General features: G+C 59.0%; 1 protein-coding gene across 2 annotated transcripts in view; it reads left to right on the forward strand.

The window, feature by feature from the left end:
- Positions 1-1,223: 1,223 nt before the first annotated feature.
- PAX7 (paired box 7) overlaps positions 1,224-18,489 on the forward strand; it is a 102,416-nt gene continuing 85,150 nt past the window's right edge. Inside the window, exons 1-4 of one of the 2 annotated variants that reach the window (XM_065927482.1) lie at positions 1,224-1,308; positions 3,867-4,102; positions 4,668-4,797; positions 6,074-6,208. In XM_065927482.1, coding sequence (XP_065783554.1) covers positions 1,224-1,308; positions 3,867-4,102; positions 4,668-4,797; positions 6,074-6,208 — 586 coding nt within the window. The remainder of the gene's footprint in view (positions 1,309-3,866; positions 4,103-4,667; positions 4,798-6,073; positions 6,209-18,489) is intronic. The other variant, XM_065927483.1, reaches the window with a different exon arrangement.

The raw sequence follows: 18,489 nt of genomic DNA on the forward strand, positions 1-18,489 counted from the left end.
TCGGACTCTGGGAGGCTAGAGCTGAGGCGAGAACTCCAGGCAACCGCCGACGGGAGGCAGGCATTCCCATGCAGCCGGACTGCAGAGCCGGGCTGTGGGCGACCGGGGGGCTGGGGGCCCGGCCGATCTGGCCCACCCGTCAGGGGAGGACACGGGACTGGGCGGGGGCCCGCCCCTCCTCCCTCGCCCCCCAGCCCCCACCACGCCCCCGCCTTTTGCTCCCTCTGTTTTAACGGGCGGTTCAGATGCTCCCCCCAAAGCAAGGTGAGTCGAGGCTTAAAAAACAGAGTGGGGGAAAAATAAATTCGTAGAAGATTTCTTCGTTATTGGTCCTCGGCTGCCTTCCGCCCTGGCCCCCTGCCCTCCTCATGAATAAAAGAAAAGTCCGAACCCATCACGTCTCATTCGCCGCCGCCTCCTCCCGCGCGCGCTCCAGCCAGCACTTCTGCGCAACTTACCCAGCGGATCGCTCGCCCCTCGCCTCCCCTCGTCTCCCCCCGACCCCGCCACCCCCTGGTCGCCCCCCCACTCCGGCCCCCGAAACCCGAGAGGTTCCTTCTTCCCTCCCCAGATCTTCGGGGTGGGGGGGGGCGGGGGTGTGAAAGCTGGCGTGTCCGCGAGGAGCGAGTGTGGTCGGAGAAAGAAGGCGTGGAGAAGAGCCGGAGAGGAGAGGGCGGGGGAGCGAGAGGATAAATATATAAATAAATAGGGAAACAGGAATCCAGTCCGCAGCCGCTCGGCTCAGAAACTTTGGCCCGCAGCGCGGGAGCGCGGCCCTTGCCAGTCCGAGGCTAGGGGCCCGGACTCCGGCCGCGATCCCCCCGCCACCCCCGGCAGCCTAGCTCGGCGTCCGGTCCACGGCCCCCGCTGCCGCCCCGCGCATCCGCCCGCACAACTTCTGGCCGAGCGGGGCGGGCAGAGGAGGCCTCGGGGTGGCTGCGTTCGTTTGTTTGAACTTCCTCGTCGCCACCTCCCCTCTTTCCCCAGCCTCCCGACCTCCGCCCCCCAACCTCACCCCCACCCCGCCCTCCCCAGCTTCTGGACGCGGGCGGCCGCGGCCGGGGGTGGGGGGTGGGGAGTGCTTGCCGAGGGGAGGGGGAGGAGGTTTAAAAAAAAAAGGAGGCGAAGAAGAAGAGGAAAGAAAGAGATCGCGGCAGGGGGAAGGGGAGCGGACGGGAAGCGATTTTTGCCGACTCGGGACCCGCGGCCGGCGTGCGCGAAGAATGGCGGCGCTTCCCGGCACGGTCCCCAGGATGGTGCGGCCGGCTCCGGGGCAGAACTACCCGCGCACGGGGTTTCCCCTGGAAGGTAAGATCGCCCGGGGTGGCCGCCCTCCTCCGCCGGGCCTCCGAGTCCTCGGAGAGGTGGCAGTCTTCGCGGGGCGGCGGCGGCGCCAGCACGGGGGGAGCCGGGGGTTCCCTTCCCTTTCGGGTCCGAACCCCGGCGCCCGACCCAGGAAGTTTCAGGGGACCCTCACTTGCCCGTTTTCGGGTGGGTTTCACCGACCGGCGGCCCCAGCGTCGCAAGTCCTGGGTTCCGGCCTTTCCCCGCCAGGCTGAACTCCGAGGCGATCTCGAGTCCTGGTCAATTTCAAGTCCTAGTGGCTCTCAGCGCATTCCACTATTTTCAGATACTTTCCACCTAATACTCTCTGCTTTCCCGTGTCCTGCCAGCTACGGGTCTTTCTACTCTCGTTTTGAATTGTTCTTTTCACCCCGGGATGGTTTAACAATCCCTTTTATTTTGAAATAACAGTGTGTGATGTTTTATCTGTCTTAACTGGGACTCCCCTTCGAGGCTGGAAACAAACAAAAAAATTACTTCGAGACTGAAGTAATGAACAGTAACGATTTCCGCCCCCCAGAAACTTTCCACTCGGGCTTCCGAACTCTAGAAATCCCTCGGGAGAGACCTCGAGACGGCGAGAGGGCACAGAAATGCCCAGACAAGGGGAAAGTGTCAGTTTTCTAAGGTGTCCTCCCTAAACACCCGGCACCGGAGATGAGCCGGAGGGACTGGCGGGGTGGACCGGTTCTCGGCTCCAACAAGGGCTGGAGCGCACCGAGACCATTTCCTGAGTTTTTGTTTTGCTTTCTTTTTAAACTAATATTAGGCCTTCGACCTGTCAACTGAGGGATCCCTTGGCTTCCGGGGGTAGGTAGCCCAGGATGTCAGACGTGGTTAGAGATAGGTGCGACTTTTTTTAATTAGTCTTCTTATAATTGTGTGAGCCACTTGTGCGCAAGGAAGGGAAACAAGGCAAGGAGGGAAGGCCGGGCAGGCAGCCTGCGATCTGTGGAGGGGGGGGGGTCCCTCCGGCAGCTAGACGGCGCGGGTCCCGGAATTAGACCGCGGCGAGGAGAGCGGCTCCGTGATCAAGTGCGCGCGAGCAGCCACGCAGGCGGGAGAGCGCGCCGGCCCGGGGATTTGTCGCAGCGCTCTCTTGTAGCGAATGCAAGTAAAACAGGCGGCCGTGGCCGCGCAGCGGATTAGGACAATATTTGCCCAACATGACGGAGAATACTGAAGAGAGCCGAGTGCCGGTCGCTAAAGAGGCTCTTGAATATAAAGTTGGGCGCTCGAGAGCTCTCCAGCGCTAATGGCATATCCCGCCACGGAGACCGAGTCACTCTGACTTGGCGACGCACGATTTCTGATTAAATCCGAGGGTAGCTTCAGGCACCCACTTTTCCATGGTGGGGGGGAACGGCAGAGCGAGGGGAGGAGGCGGTAAGAACAGCTCAGCCACCGAGCCGCTGCTCGCCGCCTTTCTTCCAATTATACTGCCAGTTCCCTCCACTCCCGGGGGCTGTGAAATCGTCCTAATCTACCAGATCTCCGCAACCGCCGAGTCCCCAAATTGGGGGGATCGAGGCTGGATTAGTGTGCCGGGTGTCCCCCCCACCCCCAACCTTCTGGGAAGAAATTGTGTGGACTCTGCATTAAAGCCTCCTCCGCGTGCTCCCCTCCCCGGCTCACACGGAGTAACCGCGTCTGTCTTCCTGGTTCCCAGAAGGGACTCTGGCCCATCTGTGCACCGGCCTCCCCGATCCTGCAGGGACAGTTCATGGGTGTCTGAGGCCAAATGAGTATTTGATTTAGGAGCTTGCTGCTAGTGGAGTAGATCACCCCCAAATTATCCCCAAATGAAATCTGAACTGCGAGAGGGGTTGGAAGGAAGTGGAGTCCCTCGAGGGGTAGCCAGGAGCCCCTGAGGACAGCAGCCAGCGGCTTTCTGTCGCAGGCCCCTCTGCCGGCCCCTCTGCTGCGCCTCGGCCATCCAGTTATGGGTAGCACAGCTCTGCTGCAGAAGCCGGGGCTGTAAATACTAGTAATCCACCAGCCTTTCCGGGGCCGATACCCAATGGATCAGACTTGACCACTTACAGCACAGAACCGACCGGATGGGCCCCATTGCACCCGTTATCAGCCTCTCTAGGAGGCAAGCAGACCCTCTGTCCAGGCTGCCAGCCCAGGGAGGCATCGGTTCCAGAGTCCCCAGGCTGCACGGTCTCTGGGCTCTCCCCTCTCCCCTCCGTGTCTCTCCCCCCCTTCTCAGACACAGGCCCCCCAGGTGTGTCCTCATCCCGCCTCGTGCAGCAGGACTGGGGACAGGCGGCATCTCGGAGGACTCTGGCAGCCGGCCGTGACCACTCTCCCCACCCCTGCCGGGCCTTCCCTTGGCTTCATGGCAGCTTTCCCCCTGACATCTGAACTGCCACAGCTCCAAATGTGGGGGACAGAGATCTGCTTACAGGGGTCTCGGGGCTCAAACAAAACTGAAATCCAAAGGGCGGAACTCAGTGTCGGATCCTCATCCTCACCCTGGGTCTCTCTTTTTCCTCATCTCCCCCTTCCCTCTCCAGTGTCGACTCCGCTTGGCCAAGGCCGGGTCAATCAGCTGGGTGGGGTCTTCATCAACGGGCGACCCCTGCCAAACCACATCCGCCACAAGATTGTCGAGATGGCCCACCACGGCATCCGGCCCTGTGTCATCTCCCGCCAGCTGCGTGTCTCCCACGGCTGCGTCTCCAAGATTCTCTGCCGCTACCAGGAGACCGGGTCCATCCGGCCTGGGGCCATCGGCGGCAGCAAGCCCAGAGTGAGTGTCTTTGCCGCAGAGCTGACAGCCAGCCTTCCCGTGGCTGGGGGTCCTGGCTGGAGCCCCGCTCTCCACCCTGTGTCACCCAGTAGCAGTAGGGAGTCTACATGCTACCTATGGGCAGTGCAGTGGAAGAGGGTCCTCAAGCCCAGGCCTCCTCCATTATTTGAATTTCTCAGCGATGGGGATAACTGGGGTCCAGATTGCCCAACAGGCCATTGAGTCATTCCTATGTTGTCCCTACATCTGCCCAGAACCCCGTTGCCATCCCAGATGAGGGAAATCTTCCTTCAGTCTTGCATGGAATAGTTGGGGGGGGGGCGGAATCCTAATTAGGTTTCTAGTTTATTACCTATCACTATCCTGCTGCACATTCCCCAGCCCCAGCTGCCTTCCTGGGAGCCAGGAACAGGTTTCTGGAAAGGATGAAGCCAGTCTCAGAATGGAGGCAGGGTGACCAGAGCCATCAGCCTGGCCCCGGGGCTCCTGGGAGGTTGATATTAAAAGTGTCTCCCTCCCCCCACCCCATCTTTCCACTCCGACTCTCCCACCTCCACCTCTGAAGCAGGTGGCGACTCCGGACGTGGAGAAAAAGATCGAAGAGTACAAGAGGGAAAACCCAGGCATGTTCAGCTGGGAGATCCGAGACCGGCTGCTGAAGGACGGGCACTGTGACCGGAGCACCGTGCCCTCAGGTGAGGAGGCCGCTGAGCCAGCAGAGCTGCCCGAGTCCTCAGCCTGCGTCTTCCGTTTCCAAGGCCCCAGGGCCAGGGCTTGGGTCGTGTGGGGCTGGAGCTGGGAGCCGAGAGGAGATGATGGATGATGAGGAACTTGGAGAAAAAGTTGGGAGAAAAGGCACCAGAGTGCAAAGGAGGCGAGGGCACAGGAGGGAATTAAAACTGCAAGGAAGAGGGGAGCAGGGAGGAAGGGAGGGAAAGAAGTTAGGAAGGGAGAGCGGAGGAGAAGGAAGGGAGGGAGGGAGGAAACGGAGAAAGGAAGGCAGGGAGGCCGGGAGGGAGAGGGGGAGGGGGGAGGAAGGGAGTAAAAGAAGTTAGGAAGGGAGAGAGGAGGAGAAGGAAGGGAGGGAGGGAGGAAAGAGGGAGAAAGGAAGGCAGGGAGGCCGGGAGGGAGAAGGGGAGGGGGGAGGAAGGAGTTGAGCAAAAAGTTACAGAGTTGGCCGACAAGGGAAGTTCGGCCTACAGAGATGAGTCCAGCCTAGAAGGGTAGGTCACAAGCTCCCTGGACTTTGCTCCAAGTCACAATTCTGTGCTGTTGCTGCCACCGGCCCCCAGTGGGTCCCGAACGTGGAGGCCCCGGATCTTGCTGCCGGCAGGTGGGAAAGTGCCCCCAGTGTATACGTGTGTGCACCTGAGCATTCGGGCTGCGGAGCTGGGAGTGTGGGGAGCAGCCAGCAGCTGGAGGGGCTCCGGGAGGCCCTGGGGGTGGGGTGGGTATGAGTGCATCTAGGAGAAGGGACAGGCTGCCCACTCTGGTATTCTTGGGCTTCCCTGGCGGCTCAGCTGCTAGAGAATCTGCCCGCGACGCGTGAGACCTGGGTTCGATCCCTGGGTCGGGAAGATCCCCTGGAGAAGGCAATGGCTCCCCACTCCAGTATTCTGGCCTGGAGAATTCCATGGACTGTATAGTCCACCGGGCCGCAAAGAGTCGGACACGACAGAGTGACTTTCACTGACTGACGGAGGGTATGTGATCGTGCAAAGTCCAAGTGTGCAGAGACCCAATAGGGAGCTCTAGGTGGGAGCCTCTGCCACCGCGTGGGGAGTCCTGCCCCGGGGGTCTCCGTGTGAGTGACAGTACCTGCGCCTCCCAATAAGCCTAGCTGTTTACCTGCGATTGGGGTGGGGTGGGTGTGAGTCCCCCTGAGTGTGTGTTTAGAGGGGAAACGCGCTTCCTGACTTCTCCCAGGGCCCCAACGACTTATACCCGCTCTTTTGCCTTTGAATTTCTGAGGTTTAGTGAGTTCGATTAGCCGAGTGCTCAGAATCAAGTTCGGGAAGAAGGAGGAGGAGGACGAAGCGGATAAGAAGGAGGAGGACGGCGAGAAGAAAGCCAAGCACAGCATCGACGGCATCCTGGGCGACAAAGGTAGGGGGCCGCCCCGCGCCGGGGCCGCCGAGCCCGCGGGGCTGCTGGTGCGCCTGCGTGTGGGCCTGTGGCGGCGCTGTCCCGGCGCACCGGCGGGCGGAACGAGAGCCTGTCGGGGTGTGTGGGGAGCGCCCCCTCGGTGCGCCCCCCGGCCGGGCTGGGAGCGGCTCCCGCGACGCCGGTGCGCGGCAGAGGGGGGTCCAGCCGGCCTCTGCGTCCCCGGGGACCCGGCAGCGCGTGGGGGCGCCGGGGGCCTCGAACCGCGCACCCTGGCGCGCCCGCTCCAGCCGAGGGCTCCGGGTCGTGCGTCCCCGGGGGCCGGCGTTTTGGCTGCCAGTCCCGGTGTCGATCTATTATTTATAGGAAACTTGGGCAAAGGGGCGGGGGCGAAGAAGGAGGAGCCGGCCCGCGGCTCCCTAAATGAATTTGTTAACCAGACCCGCACACGCTCTTTAAACGGTCCCTTGAAACCCCGCCTGACAGTTGACTGACCGCTGCAATCAATAAAAATTAGCGCGGGCCGCGTGGGCCGCCGCCTCACTCTCCGACCCGCGACGCCAGGGCCGCACAGACAGCGCGGAGGCAGAAGCCTACATTTTGAAGGCGCTTTCCTCTCGGGCACGCGCCAGTGGGCCCAGGGGCGGAGGCCAAGCTCCCAGATACCCGGGGTGGGGGTGGGGTCTCCGTGGGAGGGAGAGTTTCGGGCTCCACCACGCCCTCTCCCCGCTTTTAGAGGGGCTGGAGTCTGAGCCCCGCCGCTTCGGAGATGAGCTAGGGAAGGCATTTCTCTTTCAAGAGCCTGCACGCCCAGGAAAGGGGGGGTGTGCTTTTGTTTACTGACGGGTTAGTTTCAGGAGAAAGGAAAGTCCTTCCCCATCACCACTGCCTCCGCAGGCCTCTTTGAGAGTTGGTCAGTGTGTTTGGGAGGGGGGGATGGTCATGGAAAAAAATAGAAACGCAAGACCCAAAGTCACAAAGATGGACCAGGGAAAGAAGCTAAACCCCCAGACACACAGCGCGGGGAGGGAGCAGGCAAACAGGAAAGGCGATGGCTATTATAACCTCCAAAAAAAAAAGTGGCTTTGGAAAAAATGGGGGAGGAGTGTCTTGAACCCCGAAACTTGTTCAAGCGCACAATTCTGTTGGAGTTTCCTTGCAGGGGGTTATTGAGGTCCTCCTCGCCTCGCCTCCCTGGAACTTCTCCCCGGGTCTCCCTCTGGTTTTCAGTAGCCTCTCCCAACCTTGAAGATGAACTTCACAGACAAAGCTCGCTTCCAAAGACAAGTCCCAGCGAGGCCCAGCCCCCACGGGCCGGTCTAAGGGGGAGGGGGGAGCAGGGGCGGCCCCGTGTGAGAGCAAGCTGGGGCTGGGGAAGGGGCGGGCTATTGACATTCAGGGCCCCGAGCAGAGCCCAGTCCCACCGGGACAAAAGGCCAGGAAAGAAAGGGAGCGGGCTGTGCCCGGCACCCCGCTGCGCGGAGGCTGCGGAGGGCCTGGGGTCTGCGGGGCGGGGGGGGGGGGGGGGAATGGGGACCTGCATGCCAAGGAGCCCCTGGCTGGGCAGAGGCAGTCTGGGATCCCTGTGTGGGGACCCACTCCATGTTTCAGTTTGGACTAGAAAGGGACTTAGTTGGACTTCCTTTGTGGGGGGCTGGGAGGGGACAGAGAACTGGAATAATCTTTCCTGGTCAAATACAGCACTGCAGACATCTTCTGAGAGGCACCCTGGGAGGAAAGAAGAGGTTTGGTTTTGTTCGGAGAGACTTTTAAGTGTGTGTGTGTGTGTGTGTGTGTGGCACGGGTATGTCCAATTCAGTCTGTGAGTAAGCACAACAGATGCATTTCTCCTGAGACGGAAGAGAAAGAAAGAGGGTAGCAAGTCTGGTCTGACGATGCCTTTGGCTCAAAGGAATCCAGGGGTTTCTAGTGCTGACCTGGGCTTACAGAACCAGCCGTCAAGCAGTTTCGTTGGACAGAGGTTTTCCCTGAGTGTAACGGGGAGCTCCAGGTCCCCAGGGGTTTCAGTAGGAGGCTGGCGGTTGCAGAGCACTGGTGCTCCTAGGAGTCCAGGAGCAGAGTTGCAGAAATGAAATGAAAGCGGTGGGCCGGGTGTCCAGAAAGCCGTGTGGCTTGGGGTGTGTGGAGCCCTGTGGCTGGGAGCTGGATGGCCCCTGTAAGTGCATGTGTCTCTCAGTGTGGCTGTCTGCCCACCAGACTTTGGAACGGAATCGTGGGGGTCTGCGTGGATGTGTGGTGTGATCGCAGACTGGCGGAATGGATGATGTGAGAGCTGGGAAGGAGGGGCTGTCTTTCCATCTGGGGACAAATGGTATCTATCAGCTCTGAATGTGAATACCTTGGCCAGTGACTGGCATCTTGGTGAACCACCCAGTTGGAAACTCTCATCTCTCTCCCAGGCCCCAGGTGTCAGTTTCATGGCCAAGTTAAAGGTGAAAAGACCTCCCAGCCTCCACCCGCGTGGGCCAGGTGGGGAGAGGCAGAGATCCCCTTGGGCAGAGCAGGGGGAGGGGTGCACACCCACAAACTTTGTTTTGGCTTCTTGCTCTTGACAAATGCTTTCTCCGGGGGTTGCCCCTCTCATGGCGGGGAGTCGCCCAAGAAGGGGTTTAAGAGCTCTCCTCTTTAAGCGCTAAAGAGAGATCCCTCCCTGAGTCCGTTTTTTCCTATCGTCCGCTTGGCATTTAATAATGTTAAGACTTATTAGAGCTGGTAATGAAAACTGGGACTGCTGAATAGGAAACTGTGTTGGAGAGGGGTGTAATAGCTTCCAGGCATGGTAAGAAACTATTTATCCGCAATCAGTCCTCACTCTCAGAGTTTGAAGCACAAACGTTAAGTTGAAGGGTTTTAAAGCAGATTAAATTGAGCTTTTATTTCTGTGCACTTTCATCTCTGAACAGCTCACTCCTGCTCCCCTTGGGCTGATATTCATGAGGCTGTTCATATTTTTTTTTTTTTTTTTTTTTTGCTCTTATCCTTGTTAAGACTGAGTTATTAGGATTGTTGGTTGTGAGAATTCTCAGACCACTGTGGAAAGGAGCTCCGGCCACACTCAGCACACCTGAAAAGGTTCCTTGCCCTCAGCCACTTGGCCTCTGTCCTCCTCACCCCTTCTCTGAGGAGAATCAGGGCAGACCCAGGCAGGAACCAGCCTGGGAAAGGCTTTGAGGAGGGATGGGGAAAGAAAAAGATTTTCCCAACCTGAGTCCAGGGAGATGCTTGTGGGAAATTTGATAGGGGTTTGCAGAGTCAACTGTTCTTCTGTGAGAGCTGAGGGAGTGAGTGTGAAGAAATAATTTAGAAAAAGAGTAACAACAGTAATAATCAGTAAGAGGCCTCTTGCATTTGACAAGTTTAGGCTGAAACTGACCGGATCAGACCGCAGTTGGTCTCTAGGGTAGAAAGCCCATCTGGGTCACCATTAATACGAAATAAGGGGGAAAGTCACAAGTTTAAAAAGAAGAGTGTGCATTCTCCCGGGGAGAGGGGGCGAAGTCCATCTGAGAATCTGTTGACATCTGAAGTGGGGGCCAAGGGTGTGTGTGAGAGGCAGATTTGTATTTCTTTGCGTTTTTCCTTAATTCATTTTTAAAGCAGCGAATTTACAGGTGTGGGATGAGAAATGACGGAGAAGGCGGGAAGGAGGGGAGAGCCCGAAGTCTCGGTTTTAGACACTTGTAAAAGGAGGTGGGAAACAATTTAATTTGGCAGCAGCGATAGCTGCTAATGCGGTTTTCGGTCGTTTGCTACACCGGAGGAAGCTGTTTTGATTGTGTGTACAAGGACCTGCCAAATTTAATTAGGCTCCGGGGGAGCGAATGAATAGGGGGAGGGGGGCAGGGCTCCCCTCAGCCCACACGGTTTTTTCGGCTTCACACCTGGAAGGGGCATTGTTTACTGGATAGGCGAGAAGGGGAAAGGGGAGGGGAGGGGCCCCTAGGGAGAGGGGCCCTCGGAAGAGCGAGCGAGGGAGGGGTCGAAGAGAGTCCATTTATCAAGAAACAATCTGCATTGATTTAAACCAACAAGTTCCCTCCTCTGTAAATGTGTGTTTAGAGAAAGGTAATTGACACTCCACCAAATCAAAGGATTACCCCGGGTTGGCAATCTAATCAAACAGAGTCCAGGCGGGATTTGAGGCTGTTCAGAGTGGGATCAGCTTCGCATAATGGGGGCTTGGAGGAACATGGGAGGGTGTCAGGCAATTCCCCGGCTTTAGGCAGCGCTCGGCGGTGGATATTCAGTGAGACCGAAGGGGGAGAGGGAGGGGGCGAGGCTGCGCCGCGCCGGGGCGGTGGGGGGATGGCTGGAGCGGAGAGGGGGCGCGCGGGGTAAGGGGGGATCTACCCGGCGGAGGGGGCCCTGGGCGAGGGGCGAACCCACACTGGGCTGACAAGACTCCCCCTGTCTTTCCTCTACTCCCCCCAACCGAAGACGAGAGAGGGGCGGAGGGAGCTGGGACTAACGAAGAACAACAATGAGATAACTATTACAAAGGCGAACCCTGGCGCGCGCGCGCTCGCAGCCCCAGAACCCACGGTAAATAAACAGAGTCGGCAAACTGTTTGCCAGATAAACTCGTGCCTAAATCGAGTGTGACGGGCAAAGAGAGAAGAGACAGAAGGAGATAAGGTTGGAGGGGGAATGAACGAACATAATCTAATAGAAGACATTTAGAAAACAAACTTGAAACAAGCGAGAACAGGCGAGCGGAGGGTAATTACCCGCCCCGGAGAGCGAGGGACGCCTTCGGAGGGCTGCGGGTGGGGTCTCGGAGCCGCGAGCCGCCGGGAGCCGCGCGCTGCGGAGGAGGGGGCCTCTGCACTCCGCAGGGAACCGGGAGAGGGTCCCCGGGGCGCGCCAAGGAGGGGGCTCGGATCCCAGACTGAGGCTCCCGCGCGGCCCCTCTCCGAACGCGTTTCGGAGCAGAGTGGGGTCCCCCGCTGCGAGGGCACGCGGGCTTTCTGTTCACCCCCGGGCGCGCACCGCCACGCACCGGCTGTTTCCAGGCGTTTGTACCTAAAAGACTTGGTGTGCAAGGCACAGCCGTTAAAGGAATTAGATATTTACCAGTTTGAAATAAGCCTGGCTAAGAAGAGAGGAGAGAGACATTGAAAAGATGAGGCTGGGGGAAGACTTCAAACGAATCCATCATTTGGAATGGTGGAGAGGAGATTTACCAGACAGTATTGGGAAGTTATTTAGATATTAATAACACATTTTCCTGAGGCGCGACCACGGCGGCCATCTGCGCTGTTCTCCGAGCTATTTGGCTGGGTGAAATATGGGCGTCTCAAATGTTGGGAAGAGATAACGCAATCAGGCTAACCCTGGTCCTAAGACGGCATCTCAGCGTTAAACCCGGATTAACCTCCCCCCTCCCACCCCCGCGGCCCCCTCCCCTTTCACAGCTTTCCAAATTTTTCAGTGGAATTTACATGGAAGGATTTAAAAGCACATATAACAGTAGCCTTAAAGCAGTAAGGTGATTATTTGGGCTTTTTTTTTTTTTTTTTAAGGACGTCTTTCTGAAAATGATAGTTGTCACACAGTACATTTTATATAAATAATGTTATATACAAGCATATATTTTTTATACAGAGAGAGCACTGAGCAAATGAGATTTCCTTTTAGGTTGCCTGTTTGGAGTTTCTAGTTACCATCATCAGCAAAGTTGATGAGGCTTCATTGCTAATGGGGAGTAAGGACATAAACATGAAATGTACGGGAACCTGGGCTCTGGCTCTGGCCCTGGGACAAGCAGCGTCCAAAGCCAGAGAGAACTCACACCACACAATAGACGGTCCCTGGTGCGGGGAAGCCTTCCTGCTATAAAGTGGGATGTACAAGAGACACCCCAAAGGGGTCGTTCTCCAGGGGCTTCGGGGCCTGGAAGACCAGGACTAAGGGGGGCACATTCCAGGGATTCCATAAAAATAGTTCCTCTCTGTCTTCCACTCCAGACTAACAAGGTAATTGGGAAACCCAGTTGGGGTTGGGGTGAGAGGGGCTGGAAGGTTGGGACAATCCCCCCCGCCCCCAGTTTTTGCTGTCGCGGGCCTTTCTGCTTCTCCGCCCCCCACCCTCCTTGCCCCAGCTCTGGCTGAAAGAGGAAAGGTGGAAATGGGGTCAGCGCTTTCTGACCCGCTCCGGAGCGATTGGCCCCGGCTGGGGTCGGGTAGGGGGAGGGAGGGAACGCGCCTTCCCAAATCGAATCAAGGCAGAACGGTGACCTAAGGGGGAAACTTCCCCATTAGTAGATAGATCTCTCCAGAACTTCAAACAAAGTGGGGGGAAGGGAGAGGCTAGGCAGGGGGGAGTCCGGAGAGCGCGCAGGGGGAAAGAGGAGCTAGCCAAGGGGAGGGGCCTGCAAGAGGAAGAGACGGGGTCGAGGGCAAAGGGGAGGCGGGGGCCAAAGGAAGGGGGTGCGGGGTGGGGGGTTGCACTTGAAACTTCAGCCCCCCCGGGAGCGGTGAGGTGTCTCCGACCACAGCAGCGAGGGAGCGATGAGGGGAAGTTGCGTACACCCCAAGTCTTGCTCCCCAGAGGCCTCGAGGGCATTCCAGGGCGCCTTGGGCTGCTCTCTTGGGCAGCTGAGTGACCGCGGGTTGCCAGGGGCTGAGGATGAATTGGTTCAGCTTCCCTGGGGCTGCGGGTCAGTCCTTGGACGTTTCCAAGATGTGGTCGGCCGGGGCTTCGGGGTGTGCTGGGCCCGAGCCCGGGTCGAGAGGAAAGGAGGGATGAGACCCGGGAGACCCACGGAGGCGGGGCGGGGGGGAGGGGGGTGACAGCCAGGAAGAGGGTGGAGAGCGTCGGAACAGAGCGCGCGAGAGAAAATTAAGAGAAAGACCAGCGCGGGAGGAGAGAACCTTGCCTAGAGCGTTCGTGCAGGGCGAGGGAGGCGCGCAGCAGCAGGAAGACAAAGAGGCGCAGAGGCACCGAAAGGCCGGCCTGGGCCGGGCAGATCAGGAGGGACCGCGGGGCGCGGAGACAGCCTGCGGCAGAGCGCGGGCCGAGAGGGCGAGCGCGCAGGGCCGGGCGGCGGCGGGAGGCGGGCGAGCCGCTGCCGTGCTTTTGATCCTCTGCGGCTTGCCCTTATCAGAAGAGCTTTCGGTGACACGGGCACAAAGGCAGCTCATCATATTACAGCGCGGCCCGGCGGCTCGCTGAGATCCCGCCGCTTAATTAGAGGCGAGCAAGTCGGGCCGGCGGGGCGGGCGGGAGGCCGACCCGGGTGCTGGAAAGAGGCCGGCCCGCGCGCCTGGCCCCTCTGGGACTAGCCGCGAGCGAGAGGGGGCGGAGAACCCTTTCTCGGAGCGTCGCTAAAGAGACGTCCCAGCCCGGGTTGCGCAGCGCGGAGACGGAGGCTCACCGCCTGCGGATTTTAGCAGCCCCTTCGAAACGCCCAGCTTGGGGAGGAGATGGCGCCCAGGCCATCACCCCGCTCGCAGCTTCAGCGCGGAGACCGGAGGGTGAGCAGAGTTACAGAGCTGGACGAGCTGCCCGCTTCGCGCAGTTCTGGATCCGGTTCTCACCCACCCGCTCCCGGCAGCTGAGAGCTGGATTCCCGCCTCCGAGGGCCTGCTCTCCCAATCTCCGCCTGAACCCAGCAGGGCGAATCCGGGAGGGGCCAGGAGCGCTGCGCGGACCAAGGGAGTCGGGGTTCTGCCACCCCCACCCCCCAACTCACTAGCAATGAAATCCTGAACAACTCTCTTAGCCCCCTCTGGGTCTTTTTTTGTTTTCATGAAAAACCAGAGAATTGCACCAAGCCAAAGATTCTCATCCTCTGGGGGGCCCTGGACCCCTTTGAGAATCGGATAGCACCTGAGAAATTGGCCATTCACAGAGGTTCATACAGGAGGCATTTTACAGACAGAATATAAAGGATCTCTCTCTGGGCTGCTAGAGGCCACACCCCACTAAGAACTTCACATCCACATGTTTTCTGGTGACTCCGGGATTCTTGAGGGAGCTTGGGATTCCAGGAGCAGGCGTCCAGGAGGAGGAAATGGATGGTGGATGGGGTGGGGTGGGGCAAGAGATGAGGCTGATCGCCTGCCGGCCTCCGGCCGTAGCTGCTTCCTCCTCTTTCCAAAGCCATCCCCATTTGGTGGTTGGAAGGGTCCTTTAGGAGGCTGTTACCTGCAGAAATAACCCCAGGCTGTGCTCCTCTTTTGTCCCTGGGAAAGAGAGAGAAGGAAAGGAAGAGAAAATAAGAGGGGGGAAAAGACAGCTTCTGCCGGGGGGGGGGGGGGGGTGTGCAAGTCTTCATTCATTCTATTAAAAATTGTTGAGCATCTACTATGTGCCAGGCTTCGTGTTAAGTGCCCAGGGAACCTGAGACATCAGGAATGCCCCCTGCCTTGGTGGAGTTCTGAGCCAGGTGGTAGAGACACAAAATAAAAGGTTGGTGATAAACAGGCGTGCTTCAGTGCGTGTGTCTGTGTGAGTGTTTACCTACCTGCCTGGCTACCTGTGTATGTCTGGGTGTTCGTGGATGCTGGCGGAGGTGGGGATGAAGTGTGTGTGTGGGTAGCTGGAGCGGCGGACACAACAGCAGGATGTGTTTGGGGGCCGTGGCTGAATTTGGCACGCAGCCTCCAAGCTCATCTGGGCAGCCGCAGGCATCTGCCGGTGCCTCCGAGCGCGCCGCGTGTTCGAGCGGGAGGAGGACCGGCCGGCCGCGGGCCGGAGCCGCCGGCCTTCCCTGTGCTCTTTGTCTCACCGGAGATCAAAGAGGCCCCTGGGCCGGGCCGAAAAGGGGGTGGGGCGCCGGCGCGGAGAAGTGGCTTGGAATCTCCCCCAGAACCCCTCTGGGGGCCTTTCCGGGGGACTCGGACCCAACAGAGCCCCAGCCGAGTGGGCGGCCATCCTTCCGCGGGGCCCTCGCCACTAGGGTCACCCGGGGTGACAGGTGGAGAGGATGTGATGGCTTTGGGGCTGGAATTCAGACCGCCGGACCCTGGGCAGCTGGGGAAGGTGGAGAGACGGCAAGAGTGAGTGTTCGTGGGTTTGGGTGCGCTGTTGGCTCTACGTGTGCGCGGAGATGGGGCCAGACCGCCTGTTGCCTGGAAGCTGATCCTGGAAGCCCGCGCCGAATCTTCTGCGCCGCCTAGACAAGAACCTGGGATTCACGCTAGAGTTTTCTTTCTAGAGAGACAGTTTCCGCGTTGGGAGGGGTCGGGGGCGTCTTAACGAACCTTCTGGGAGTCTTAAGGAAGCTTCTGGAACTCTCTGGTTCCCAGTGAAAACCTATAAAAAGCCTGTATCCCCGGATCTCTCTTGTATCCGTGGGTACAACTGACCCACGGCTGGTCCAGCTGCCGGACTAGAGCCTGACCCCAGAATTTGCACTAAGCTCCCCCTCCCTTCCCCCCCTCTCGACCCTCATCCTTATATTTTCCCTCCTAGACCGGACTTTTTGAGCGCGGATTCACCCTTCGGAGGGTCAAAAAGTCCGGCAGAAATAAATCCCAGTGTCTGCACTTGGGAGAAGGGGGCAGCTAGTCTCGTTTTTTTTTGCCGCCCCCCACCCCACCCCCATCTGTATCCCTTCTCTGTTCCTCCTTCAGCTGCCGGCAAAAGTCAAAGTGCAAAATCTCTGCCACCCCTCCCATCCTCGGCGATGGGGGAAGATTCTGAATTATTGCGCCCCCATTTCTGGTGGAGAGTGAGTCCCAAGACAGGAGGTCCTGGAACTTTCTTGAACAGGTGTGGCAGAACTTCCCTCCCTCAGGGGGTCGCCTCGCGTTTGGGTCGGGATTTTCTTTTCGGTGGCCTGTACAGGCAGGCGACAGCAAGAGATTTAGCTGGTGCACTCGGAGTTGAGAGCCCTGGGAGTCTCCCCGCACCGAAAAACAAAACAAAAAACCACACAAACCCCCCTTTCCGCCCCTGGTTGCGCGGTGGGTTTGAATCCCGGGAACGCATCTTCTAGCGGGAGCCTCGGTTTCCCGATCTGATTAGTGGGGCTAAGACCCCTCCCCACCTCGCGAGGCGGGCGGGAAGCAGGGCCGGGAAAGGCTCTTTAGAAACCCGTCCTCGGGTCCGAGGAGGGGGAGGGGGAGAGGGAGGACGGGGAGAGGGACCAGGGGGAGAGGGAGGAGGGGTAGAGAGAGCAGGGAGATCCTCCCCGCCCCGCCGCCCCCTCCTCCCAGCGCCCTGTCGCCCCGTCCCGCTTGCGCCTCAATGGCCACTTTAGAAATACAAACAACTTTAGAAATAAAGTAACCAAACCCCCAAAGGGGCTTTGAAGGGGCGAATGCCTGGTGGCGCTTACTATGGTGTGGGCCGAGGCCCCGGCCTAATCCCGCTTTCATTTTCACCGACGGCCGCGGGGGAAGCGCCCCCGGCCTCCCGGCCCCTCAGGAGGCTGATTAGGCCACAAAGAGCCCCCATTATCCCGAGAAGAAAACCGGGGGGCGGCGCGGGGGGAGCGGCCCGCCCGCGCCCGGGCTATTGACTTAGTGGATGAAGTCAAGAACCGGCGCGCTGGGACCCCGGGAGGGGGGCCGGGGGCCGAACAAAACAGGACGCAAAACCCCACCGCGAGCCCGAGCCCGGGCCGGGGCGCGCCAGGCTCCGGCGGGCTGGGGGCTTCTGCTGGGTCAGCGGCCCCCGGGGCTGGGGATGTCGCACAGGAGCCTGGCGTCGCCGGCTCTCTTGGGAGGGGGCTTGGGAGAAGGGAGAAAGGTGTCTGGGGTGAAGCACTGCTGGCCAGCGACGCGGCCCTGACTCTCAGGCCTTGCCTTCCTCCTCCTGAACCGAGGGGCTGGGGTCCAGAGGCCTCGGAAAGTCAGCCCCGCGGGCCCACCTTAGGCCTGTGATGAGTGCCGTCTGCTGGGCGGCGGAGGAGGGGCCTGAGTGAGAGGTCGGGGAGGGAGGAGATGAAAGAAGTCCTGGACTTCTGCACGGTCTGCGTAACTTTGAGTGAGTTCCCTTGAGAGCCTCACTGTCCCCATCTGTAAAATGGCCCCATGGATGACACCTGCGTGCGAAGTGTGCTGGAAAGAGTCAACAGTATAATGACATAAATCACAGGACCGATTGAGGGACTGAATTGATATTTTTCTCCAATCCCTTCCACCTCTCCTTCTCCAAGGCCTCTTTCAATCTACAGGTCACTGTCCTTTGGCTTCAGAAATAATGCGGGCTAGAAATCTGCAAGTGATCACCGTATTTGGACTGGGGTGTGTGGGGGTGATGGCAGGTACTCAGCTGGGTGCCAAGGAATAGAGTTCTTAACTAAAAGAAATCAGCCGTCAGTGGGCTGCTCTTCATTCAACAGAGGCCAAAGAAGGCAAAAATAGAACTCCACAGCATTGTCGGATGTGCGGACAGACTTTCCTTCCTAAGGAGCTCTGCCCTACTCCCACTCCCAGAGAAAGGCAGCTTTGGCAGGTGAGGGAGGAACGTTGGCACCAGGCGGTGATGGGGAGATGCGGAAGCACCCTCCAGGGATGAGGGAAGCAGGCCCCCAAACACCTCCCCTCCTCAGCCCCAGTTCCTCTCTTCCGAAAAGGAGTAGGTCCAGACCCTGACCCGTATGACATGGAAGAGCTTTGAGGCTGCCTGTCTCTTCATTCCACAAGTGTTTATGAAGCCCTCCTTCCTGCAAGCTGTGCTGGGGGTAATCCCACCGGAGCCCCGACTGTAGATTCCTCGAGGCAGAGTGAAGGAGTTAGGCCTTACTCCGGGAGCAGTAGGGAGCCAGGGCCGGGCAGAGATGGACTAAGCAGAGTGTGTCCCGGAGGGTGTGCAGAGGCCAGCTAGGAGGTTAACTCGAGACAGGCACAGAGGCTGAGTGGAGGGAGTTTAGGAAAGGGGAGCCCCAGCCTTGGTGGAGAGGCAGGGAGAGAAGATTCTTCCCACCTGATGCCCATGTATGCTGAGCCCATGCCTGGCTGGGTGAATTCAAGGGACCTTGGAATTCCTCTCTAGACTGAGATCCCAAAGGGTAAGGGGGTTGAGCCTGTACATCTAGAACGGCCTTCAGGTCATTTCACAGATGGGAAAGCTGCGGTCCAGAGAGGACGTAGCCAGAGAGAGTCCAAAGGAGGAAGAAATAACCCTGGTCCGCTGGCAGTTGCTTTGGTGAAGGGTCAAAATGAGCTGGTGGAAATCTCATTTCCGGGAATTGAAGGCTTTCGGGGAAGGGCGTGTAAATACAGCCCTTTCCCATCCGTACAGCACATCATGCTTTCAAGTTCTATTTCAGAGGGGGAAACTGAGGCACAGAGAAGTGTGCCCAAGGAGGA

The sequence above is a fragment of the Muntiacus reevesi genome, chromosome 3 (genome assembly GCF_963930625.1).
Source record: "Muntiacus reevesi chromosome 3, mMunRee1.1, whole genome shotgun sequence".
In the NCBI taxonomy this organism is placed as follows: domain Eukaryota; kingdom Metazoa; phylum Chordata; class Mammalia; order Artiodactyla; family Cervidae; genus Muntiacus; species Muntiacus reevesi.